This window comes from Carcharhinus amblyrhynchos, chromosome 15 (assembly GCF_965287045.1).
Source record: "Carcharhinus amblyrhynchos chromosome 15, sCarAmb.v2.hapA, whole genome shotgun sequence".
Lineage (NCBI taxonomy): Eukaryota > Metazoa > Chordata > Chondrichthyes > Carcharhiniformes > Carcharhinidae > Carcharhinus > Carcharhinus amblyrhynchos.
In genome coordinates, this window is record NC_137338.1 from 18,662,058 (window position 1) to 18,674,293 (window position 12,236).

Here is a 12,236-nt window from a genome sequence, read left to right on the forward strand (position 1 = left end):
AGGTGAAATCTTTGTGATGTTGAAGTATGCAAAAAGCAGCCACTAACTGAAATACATGATACCCAGTGTCCTATGATCTTATAAATACCTCAAATGGAGCCAGCAAGACAGCTTAAGAATTGAGACATGGTGATATGTCACTGACAGAAAAATGGACACAAGTCATGTTTGCACAAGGACGACATTTCAAACTATAGTGTGAAAAATACAGCTTTTCAAACAAAATGTGGGTGAGACGATGAATTTGTTGTTCTGTTGCTTCTGAGATAGAACTTTTGGAATTTTCTGGACATTTTCACTGACAGGATCTTCTGGCTGCGAACCTGCGTCACGGGTTTCCTGGTGGCAGGGGATGCACAGAACGGGCATCAAAAAATCTTGCGCCGGCCAGTAGCGGGCCACCTCCGATGGCGTGAACTTGCTACGGGGTTTCAAATTCAGCTAGCGTTGATAGAATAAAAATCTCCTTTAACTGTTAGTGTTAAGAGAGCTACATGTAATAGGTTTTGGTAAATTCAATCCAATTCCAGCAACAATGCACCCACAGCGGAAAATTGGTTTCCACTTGGCATGGAAATGACAACCTCACTTAACCTAGCCATGGTGTGGGAATTGGAAATATCACACAGATCCAGAGAGGAAATGTTCTTTTTCTGACCTGGGAATGCTTGATGTCAATACTGGGGTGCCTGTGGTAACAATGCTCAGCTTAAAATCTAATCAAAACAGTCTTGAAATGTCACAATGACTCACTCTTTCTTATCTCCCTTTCGTATTTAAGTTTAATGGATAGTCGTGTTCCATTCCCAAATTAATATATCAAGCAGATGCCACTGCTGTTGCCAACTCTTTAGCTTGCTATCAACCTTTTGGAGCCAGTCCCTCCTGTACCACAATCTAGCTGATGTCTAAGAAATGGGACATTACCTTTAACTATCGCCAAGAATTTTATGGGAATAATTGCGTGTTCTTTTCTGACTGTTGAATGGTAGGAAATGTAAATGAACTGGATTACAACAACATCTATGCTTGATTCTTTGGATTTAAAACAAAATCTCATTAGCTCCTGCCCTAAAATAGCGGAATCAGGAAATATGCTAACCAACTGTATTATATAGATAAGAAAACCATACCCAGATCTAGCTAGTTAAAAACAGGATTTCTGATTCCAGTTAAAGCGCTACTATTTTGCCATTTCCTATTAAGAATGACAGAGGTTATAAAAAAGGAAATGGTCAGCACACTCAGGATAGCGATTCCAGAAACTAATGAAGTTGTCACAGAGTTGAAATGAAAGGTAGTTTTTCCTATGTTGCCTGCAGGGAAAACATAAAAAAGGTCAGAGATTTACTAATTGCAAAATGTTTGTTTATCTAACAGTAAATTATCTTGTGTTGTTTTGAATAATATCCCACTTCAACATTAGCAATCTGATTTTGAGGCTGAAGTGATTCTTTTATTTATCTAAGTCTATAGAGATCTGATTCAAGCATCTCTTAAAGCGGATAATGTTTTGAGTATTTGCTAACTTCACGCACCCTTGGTACCTATTAAGAAAAATTAGGCAATTGTTAAACACAACATTAACTTGTCCAGATTCTTCTCTCCTGATGATTTGTAGGTGAATGTTGGTGGGCAGGGGCAGGAAAACATAGGGCTGGATTTTATGAGGCATAAAGACCCCAGCTAGGAAGTCAGCGGGGAGCCCACAGGAAAAATGGCAGTCCTTTTAATGAGCAATTGGCCAAGAGAGGTGGGATCTCCACCCTTCAGGAACAGGAAGTCCCATCTCAGAGAGCTGCCAGCCAATCAGGTGGCCTGTAGCTTTGTGCTCCCAAGATGGTAGCTGCTATTGGGACTCCATGCAATGGAAATGGACAGCAAGGTAAGTTGGGGGGGCGGGGGGGTGAGATTTTGCTGGGGTCAGGGTGGTCAGAAGATAGGGGAGGCAGGTTTGAGAGGAAAGGGAGAAGGATAAAGTGGAAGGTGTAAGCTTGGTGTGGGGGGAGGAGGTTTACCCATAATGGGTAGAGAAGACCCATAAAGGTCCTGCCCATCTTTGCCTGACACCTGGTTACCAATCAGAACAGTAAAAAGTCTCACAACACCAGGTTAGAGTCCAACCAGTTTATTTGATAGTAATCTCACAAGCTTGGGAGATTACTATCAAATAAGCTGGTTGGACTCTAACCTGGTGTTGTGAGGCTTCTTACTGTGTTTACCCCAGTCCAATGCCGGTATCTCTGCATCATGACTACCAATTAGAACGCCAAGGGCAGCAAATACACTGGAACACCACCACCTGGAAGTTCCTCCAAGTCACTCACCATCCTGATTTGGAAATATCTCACTGTCACTGTCACTGGGTCAAAATCCTGGAACTTCCGCCCTAACAGCACTGTGGGGGTACGCACATGACAGACTGCAGCAGTTCAAAAAGGCAGCTCATCACCACCTACTGAAGGGCATTAATGGATGGGTAATAAATACTGATCTAGCCAGTGAAAGCTACATCATTTGAAATTAATTTAAAATAAAAAGTACTGAAGGGGCTTGATAGGGTAGGTGCTGAGAGACAGCATCCTTCAAGACAGAATCCAGGACAAGGAGCACAGATTCAGAATAACGGATCTCCCATTTAGGACAGCAATGAGGAAGAATTTCTTCTCTTGGAAGTTCATAAATCTTTGGAGTTCTCTTCCACAAACGGCAGTAGAGGCTGTGTCATATAATATATTCAACAGAAAATTAAATAGATTTTTGATTGACAAGTGAGTCAAGGGTTAAGGGGGCAAACAGGCAAGTGGAGTTGAGGCCACGGTTGGAACAACCTTGGCTTTACTGAGTGGCTGAGCAGGCCCGAGGGGCCGAATGGCCTACTCCTGTTCCTATTTCTCATGTTCAAATAATGGAACTATGAATGTAATTGCTGATGTCTCTTAGACAACTCTGCATTTATTAGTCCAGATTCTAGGCGTTCTGTGTTGTTTTCATTCCTTTCCACCCCTTGGAGAAACATGTGAAGAGGTGTGAGGGTTAACGGGTTGAATAACTATCTCACAGACAAGACATCAAAACTCCTTATATGGTTGCCAGTTTGGTAGTTAATCCTCTATGATGGGCTTTATGGGCTGCCACATCTTATATGGTGGGGAAACCAGGTGGGGGTCTGGGGATGGAGGCAGGATCCACATTCACCAGATGCGGACATCCCTGCCGCCTGAGTTCAGTAAGAAGTCTCACAACACCAGGTTAAAGTTCAACAGGTTTATTTGGTAGTAAACACCACTAGCTTTCAGAACGCTGTTCCTTCGTCAGGTGAGTGGAGAGCTCTGATCACAAACAGGGCATTTGTTCCGAAAGCTAGTGGCATTTACTGCCAAATACATCTGTTGGACTTTAACCTGGTATTGTGAGACTTCTTACTGTGTTTACGCCAGTCGAATGCCAGCATCTCCACAGCCTGAATTCAGAGCCAGAATTCCAGTTTGCAATAGCCAGGATGGAACCCAGAGTAAAAGTACAAAGTATTTGGACGCTCTTGCAGCCTTTGTAATAATCCACAGGAGCACCCTGCGCACAAACCTTTGTTTTTTAATTCCTTTTGAGTTAGGCTCTGCTGGTTATAATTTACCAGTACAAGCTTTATTGTACGTACAAGTTCAGAAGAAGCAGGTTCTGGTCAGACTTAATGTTAAGGACCGCAATTATAATGTTATATATAGCAAGCCAAGCAATTACTTTCCCTTGACTGTGTTGAAGGTTTTAGTAAAGTATGTTGTGAGGGACAACGAGACATTTTAAACTTCAGAAATTTGTGGATGATGTTTCTCAAACACCGTTTGGTCCCTTCATGCAGATGCTATCGTTAAGAAAGTCTACTAATACCTCTACTTTCTGAGGAGAATGAGGAAATTTGGCATGTCAGCTACAACTCTCACCAACTTTTACAGATGCACCATAGAAAGCATTCTTTCTGGTTGTATCACAGGTTGGTATGGCTCCTGCTCTGCCCAAGACCACAAGGAAGTACAAAGGGTTGTAAATGAAGCCCAGTCCATCACACAAACCAACCTCCCATCCATTGACCCTGTCTACATTTCCTGCTGCCTTGGCAAAGCAGCCAGCATAATTAAGGACCCCTTGCAGCCCGGACATTCTCTCTTCCATCTTCTTCCATCGAGAAAAAGATACAAAAGTCTGAGAAAAGAGCTGATGTTTCAAGTTATTTTATTTCTTACTGTTCTCCGCCTTTTACTTCTTTATTATCTCTCTTCATTTTTCTTCCCCCAAAACTTTTTCTCCCTACTTCATGCCCTTTCCCTTACCTTTTCTTCCCCTTTGCTTCTCCTTTTCTAAATCTTACCTCTGTCCTATTCTCCTACGACCACCACCCCCCACCAACATCTTCATCTTAGCTTCTCAGCTGTTTGGCCATTCATTCCCTTCATCCTCTCTGTGGACAGCTATTAGCAGTTTTTTCCCCTGGTTTCTGTGACTATGACTCATCTTTCATTCCCTCACCCTGCAGTATAAATACTTCCCATTTCTTATGCCTTTTAGCTTTGACAGAGGATCATTTGGACATTGAACATCAGCTCTTTTCTCTCCTTACAGATGCTGGCAGACCTGCTGAGATTTTCCAGCATTTTCTCCTCTGGTTTCAGATTCCAGCATCCGCAGTAATTTGCTTTTACACAAAAGTCTGAGGTCACGTACCAGCCAACTCAAGAGCAGCTTCTTCCCTTCAGGCTTTTGAATGGACTTACCTTATATGAAGTTGATCTTTCTCTTCACCCTAGCTATGACTGTAACACTACATTCTGCACTCTCTTGTTTCCTTCTCTATTTTTGGTATGCTTTGTCTGTATAGCATACAAGAAGTAATATTTTTCATTGCATACAAACACATGTGACAATAATAAATAAAAAGAGGAAAAAAAACAGAATATGTCTTACCAACTTGGGATTTGTTTGTCGCTGTGTCATCTGTCAGAGGCAGAAGAAGAGTAAAGTAATTAGGCAATATGTGAACAAAGGTTTGATGTAATTTATAGATCTGCACAGTGCTGAAATAAAGTAAAGTTTATTTATTTGTCACAAATAGGCTTCCATTAACACTGCATTGAAGTTACTGTGAAAATCCCCTCTTCACCACACTCTGGCACCTGTTCGGGTACACTGAGGGAGAATTTAAGCACAGCCAATACACCTAACCAGCATATCTTTCGGATGCAGACACAGGGAGAACATGCAAACTCCACACAGACAGTGACCTAAGCCAGGAATCGAACCCAGGTCTCTGGCACTGTGAGGCAGCAGTGCTAACCACTGTGCCACCATGCCACCTAACATGTTCACACCTGTATAAAAATAACACTCCATCGGAATATATCCCAGATGTTCAGCAATGTATAAAAACTTCAACAATTGAAATATTTACCCTGATGAAATTTGAACTTATTTGTTTTCCCATCCTATAATGATTTTGTAGCAAAGTATTTTAATTCCGACAACATTTGCTTGTCCCTTGCTAATAAATGTTTATTAAACTGAAAGGCAAATATCTTTTATCGGGGTAATATTACATTGGAGCATACATATTACTTTCTGGTAATCTTATAACTCCAGGTTGAAACGCCCATTGCAATACTGCATCATAGTGTTCAATCACCCATTATTCTTCATTGCAACCTGTCATCTCAGTAATGGAGTCAAGTCAACCCAAAACAGTGTCAGGCATTTTTCTCAAAGAGGGCACAATGAAAGCAATCTTTTGAACTGGGTGGCACGGTGTGTTAATAAGCCATCTTTTTACTTCCAGTACCTGGATGTGAATCAAGCACAAAGTGTTCTGATCAAAGTTTCTTCTCTGTGCTGATTGCGAGGATTCGATGTGAAAAGGGTTTGGACAATGTCAGTAATGTCCTGGATTGTATGTGTTCACAGCAGAAAATTGCCCAAATTGTCAGTCGCACTCAGATTGAACATAAAGATGTTCAAAGATGGAAAACGGAAACATTCACATTAGAAGTTTGGAGAGCTTGTTGGAACAAAGTAAAAGGAACTTAGTTTAGAATCCAGCTTTAACTGGTGTCGTGTTTTGCTGTTTGTACTTATTGACCAGGAGGGAATTTTCCTTAATGTATAACCCTAGTGATTTTCCATCCTTCCCAGCCGCATGGTAATAAGAAAGAATAGATTTCCTATCCATTTTCATAACTGTTATCCTATAATATCCGAAGGGATTGACGAGCACCAAGTCTAGTAAGTAAACAAACCATTTATTGCAATGAATAAACTATGTGCAGAGTGCAAGAACCGTGCTACCGATTATTTCAACTCCAGTCTTAAACCGGGTGGGAAAGCTTGTGCTCAGCCCCTGGATCCGATTGGCCAATCAGGTCACATGACCCCGAAACCTCACCCCCTAAAATGGCCTGCTCCTACATCCCTCACCCTTTAAGTCCCTTATTACCATATACCGACAAAAGTTAAACTATTTACAATAAAACAAAAATAATTAGTTTTTTAACATACTCTTTCAGGGGACTTTCTCTTCTACTGGGAGTGATTTAGTTGACGGTGTCTCCATAACTGTCATAACTTCAGTTTGACTTTCAGAAATTGGACTCACAAGTTGGAAAGATGCTTCTGTCATTATTATTTCTTCAATTCACACAGGAACCCTACTTGGCCCTCCCTCAGGTTGACTTTCTTCTGCACTTCTTGCACTCATGACAGCTTTACAGGTATAATTGCAGCAGACTGCCCCACTGGCCCTCTGTGTGACTCCCTTTTTCTCAACTGATCCAAATGCTCTTTCAGGATTTTATCTTGAACTTCTACCTCATGTGATACTGGCCCATACTGGTAATGGCAACACCTTGGACCCAACTCAAACCAGTCCCAAATGTTGACATATACTAGATTGTCCACTTTGAATGTCCTCTTAGTCCTTGTTGAATTGTAACTCTTCTTTTAGACACCTCCACCTTCCTTGCCAAATTGGGAAACACAAGGTCCTACCCGGTCCTCATATGTCTACCCATCAGCAACTGCGCAGGAGTTTCTCTAGTGGCATCATCCTATAGTTAAGGAGAAATGTGCTGATTTTGTTGGCAGGGATGCTGGTGGTTGCTTTTTCATGGCTGCCTTAAAGGTTTATAGAGCCCTCTCAGTGAGGCCATTTGATGAGTGGTGGTAAGGTGTGGTCTGTATATGTTTGATGCTATTTGTTGACATGAAATGGAAACCAAGGTCCTATTTACCATTCGCTGGGTGGACTTGAAACTGAGAGTGTTACAGGTCTGACTTCTAGACCCATTCTGAGGCGTCCCCATACACACTCTGCCTGAAAAATATCAGGGATTCTGAATCACGTTGCACAGGCCTGTGGATGGAGTTTAACCCTGCAGCTCTGATCAGTGCCTCCAAATGCGCACGCGCAGAATAAAAATGATATAATGCTGCTCGCCTGCCACATCCCCCCCAGGCTGAATAGTACCTCCCCCTGGCCCCCACAGATATTGCCCCACCCCCACAACATTACTAGCCCCTTTATCCCCCCACCCACCCACCATCCAGACCAATTGTGGGCTCCTCCTCCCTCCCCCCCACCTATCACACACAGAATGGCAGCGGACTCCCCTGCTCTCCTGCCCGTTCCGCACCCCCACCTCCCCCCCACCACCGATATGAGTGGAGTCATCTGACCCACCTCCCTCCCTACCAGTCTGAGACAGAGAGCCACTAGATGTTCGGAACTTACCTCCTCAGAAGCTAGAGCACCCGAATCAGACCTTTGCGGAACATATCAGTTTTGTGCCGAATCTGGACAGGCGAACGCGGTGGTAAAAGGGGAAGTGCCGGTAAGTTTGGGCATGCAGCCCATTGAATTAATTTAAATGCTTGCAGATGCACTTAAGTCCCTGGCGCTGTGAGGCAGCAATGCTAACCACTGTGCCAGTGTGCTGCTTGTGGTTACACTGCTTAACTATGCTCTCTATATCTGCATCTAGCCCAGACCACCAAACATAGCTGCGAGCCAACGTTTTCATCTTGGACACCCCTGGGTGTAGCTCCTAAAGTAACAACTTCCTGCCATGCATGGGGATGACCATCCTCACTCCCCACAGAATGACACCATCTTCACAGCTCAGTTCATCTTACTGCATCCACTCTAAAGCCCAAATAAGTCACCCCATCCACCTTAAAATTACATTTCACTCTCTCCAGTTTTACTCCAGCTTTCTGGAACCATTTTAAAACTTCCTCCAGGTTAGTTAGGTTCTCCTCTCCTGTGGCTTCTTTGATTAGCACATCATCCAAGTAAATGACTACTTTAGACAAATCTTACTATAGGTCTTCCATTGTGCATTAAAAAATTGCACAAGCAAATAAGACTCCAAATGATAATCTGGTGTACTGGTACAAGCCCTTACTTGTGCTAATAAGTATAGAAGCATCATCCAGTCCCAGCTGCTGGTACGCATGTTTAATGTTTAACTTGGTATATGTTAGATCCCAACCAGTTTTGTGTATAAGTCCCCTATTTTTGGTGCAGGGTACCTCTGTAAATTCACTGCCCAGTTTACTGTTACTTTTTAGTCTCCACAAAATCATATGATCTAATCAGGTTTGACTACTGGCACAATCAGAGTTGCCCACTCCGCAAATTGCACAAACTTTTTGATGTCCAAATTTTCTAATCATCTAAGTTTGGTCTCCACCTTCTCAGGCAACAAATAAGACACAGGTCTGGCTCTGTAGAACTTAGGTGTACCTTCCAGATCCATATGAAATTTGGCTCTTAAGCCTCAGATTTTTCCCAATTCATCCTGCTATAAATCCTCATACCTCCTGAGGACTTCATGTAGCTCTCCGCCCTTCATTACTTTTAAAATTTTCTAACCAATTTAATTTAATTCCCTGAAGTCAACCTTGACCCATCAAGCTTAGTCCTTGGCCCTCAACTACAATCAAGGTGAACTATGTAGATTGTTGTCAATAACTTACGGGGTTGTTGCCATTTCCAATATCTGTATAGCCTGCATTAGATATTTAGTGTGAAGTGTGATGTGTTCGACCACAGCTTGCCTGTTAATTCACATAACTCGCCTTATACTAACCTGAATGTTAGAGTATGAAGTAGATATTATAAATTGTTTTATCTATCTGATCTCGTATAGTAAAGTTTATTTGTTTGTGAAATCCTGTGGCTTTATTCATTGAGCAAGTATCTGGAATCTCAAATGTTTTTGGTATATATAATTAGTCCGTAACTGAATCTTATCAAAAGCATAATGGTCTGGTCAAAGATCATAACAAAGTCTATAACCAAATACAACGGAACAAACACAGTGCCATTTGTTTGCCATTGAGTGGAAAATCTGGACAATTAGAATACTAAAGCATGATTCAGAAATTGGTCATATAGTGAAATAACAATGATTAACAGCCATCACTAATGTTTCAAAGCCATTTAGTTGGAAAATCATGTACGGTAGATATCCAATTTCGATATGGCGTGCGCATGAGTTCTCTCATCAAATTATCCTTGAAGTGTTCATCTGCTTATTATTGCCAACAGTAATTTCTAGCCTTACAGCACAAGATACAATCACATGAAATCTGAACTTATCTTAACACTGATAATGAATGTTTGTTGTCGCACTGTAGCAGATTAACCTTACCACTTTCACTCCTGGTGATAATAGGTCCTGCAGTAATTACTGCATTCCCAGTGGAACTGCGAGGGATTGTGGTAGTGACCTCCATTATGTCTCTTCGCTTTCTCTTGTAGCAATTCTGTCAATTGAAATCAAATATAATTTACTCAGTCGACATTGATGATACTTCCCCTAATGTGAAGTCATTTCTAATGGACCGCGTTTCATCATGCATTTGAAAATGTTTGAGGTTAACAGTAACTGAAAATAAAATTGGGTGGTTGCACTAATTGGAATCAGCTAGCTAAAGTTGAACCAAAGAAAGTAGAAATGTTGTTTGTCGTCACTATGGAAACTCTACATATTTTGTGGATCTTTATTCGTACAGAAATATCTCCGACACTGCCCTCAAACAGCTTCTGGACTTGTGACATGGAGGCTGAGGGCGGAGATGGGGTGGGGGGGAGGGGCAGTGGTGAAAATGGCCCGGTGGGTATTATCACTACTAATCCAGAAACTCAATTAATTCTCTGGGGACCCAGGTTCAAATCCCGCCACTGCAGATGGTAGAATTTGAATTCAATAAAAATGTCTGGAATTAAAATCTACTAACGATCATGAAACCATTGTCAATTGTCAAAAAAACCCATCTGGTTCAGTAATGTCCTTTAGGGAAGGAAATCTGCCATCCTTACCTGGGTCTGGCCTACATGTGACTCCAGAGCCACAGCAATGCGGTTAACTCTCAACTGCCCTCAGGCAACTAGGGATGGGCAATAAATGCTGGCCAGCCAGAGATGCCCATGTTCCACGAATGAATAAAATGAAATTGGTCTCCGAACTGGGACAGCAACTCATTAGTGCTCCATTGCTGACTCCACCCTACTCAAATCATTGTTGTCCCATCATAACTCTAGATTCCTGGCTTTTATCTACTGTCCATTTCACATTTCTCTTTTACAATCAGGTTTTTCTGTTTGTTATTTTTAAACATGTAGCCTGGGTTTTCCCCTGGCTCATTCATGTGCACAATTCAGCTGCCTCTCTGGATCTGAGTCCATCCATCCATTTCCATTTTTATTCTTTCTTCTTAAAGTTCTTTTCTCATTACCTCACCAAGACTCCTCTTTGCTATTATCATGCCTCATTTTACTTCCCCACTTTCAGACACTCTATCCTCCAATTCTCTATTTCTTCATTAATCCTTGTTATCCCTGCTCTCGTTCTGTTCTTCCGAGCTTGATATCCTCCAAGCTGAGACTAGTTTCCTTCTGTGCCTCTATTGACATCCTCAGAAGAGATCAGTGAGGCGCTTGGCTTTACGAAAAGCAGGCCTAATTGCCCCATCCCACTGTCCCATTGATCTTCTCACACAGTGTTCCCACTGGTCATTTATACTGCCTATCCTCTCCTGTCCAACTCACCCCTCCAACTGCTGACCCTTGGATTCCTTTAGTGGATCCCTTCTCACCGTCCTTCTATGCATCTCCCTCCAGAATGTCGACGCACTAATGTTATCCATTCAGATGGACTGCAGGTCGAATGCAGAAAGTCTATCCACTTTGTACTAACCTGTACAGACTGATTTTCTATTATGTCAAGGTGGAAAACAAAGAAGCTGAAGGAGGGAGCAAATGAGGATCATCTTAAAGGGAAGAGGGTAAGACGAAATCAAAGACTTCAATAAAGTTCCTGCTTGCTCGCTTCACATTCCTTGCTATGCAGGCCGACATACAAACATACATTCAAACAGATGAACTAAGAGCAGGAGTAGGTCATTCGGCCCCTCAAGTCCCCTCTACCCTTTGAGGAGATCATGGCTGATCTGATTATGGTCTCAAGTCTACTTTCCTGTCCACCTTGTCAATCAAGAATCTATCTAACTCCACCTGTAAAAATACTTAATGACCCTACTCCCACTATTATCCAGGGAAGAGAATTCCATAAACCAATGACCCCCCTGGGAGGAAAGAAAATCTTCTCATCTCCATCACACATGTATTTGAAGACAAAAACCTTACATTTTTTCCTCTTCTGACCTCTGCATTCTCAACATGTGTCTCCCTGGCACATGGAGCACTGAACCAAGACTCTAAACCTACCTCACTTTAAATACCTCACACATTCTGAATGAAATGAACAGGAGATACCAAAGGGCTTAAGAACCTGAGAAATGGGACAAGGTTAGATTTTGTAGCTGCTGTAGCATACTCTGCCATTCAATAAAGTTTAGCTGTTTATTTATTAGTCACAAGTAAGGCTTACATTAACACTGCAATGAAATAACTGTGAAATTCCCCTAGTCGCCACATTCCAGTACCTGTTTGGGTCAATGCCCCTAACCAGCACATCTTTCAGACTGTGGGAGGGAACGGGAGCACCTGGAGGAAACCCATGCAGATTCGGGGAGAATGTGCAAACTCCACACAAACAGTGACCAAGTCGGGAATCAAACCTGGGTTTCTGGCGCTGTGAGGCAGCAGTGCTAACCACTGTGCTGCCGTGCTGCCCACTATGCCATGGTTTTACATCAGCTCCACTTTCCCACAATTTCCCTTGATTCCC

The 12,236-nt window shown here is 42.3% G+C and overlaps 1 protein-coding gene across 2 annotated transcripts in view; it reads right to left on the bottom strand.

The window, feature by feature from the left end:
- Positions 1–1,143: 1,143 nt before the first annotated feature.
- Positions 1,144–12,236, bottom strand: part of zpld1a (zona pellucida-like domain containing 1a) — a 28,263-nt gene continuing 17,170 nt past the window's right edge. For both annotated transcript variants that reach the window (XM_080203222.1, XM_080203221.1), the window contains 3 exons: positions 9,696–9,810; positions 4,960–4,989; positions 1,144–1,316 (listed from right to left, as the gene is read on the bottom strand). In XM_080203222.1, coding sequence (XP_080059348.1) covers positions 1,144–1,316; positions 4,960–4,989; positions 9,696–9,810 — 318 coding nt within the window. The remainder of the gene's footprint in view (positions 1,317–4,959; positions 4,990–9,695; positions 9,811–12,236) is intronic.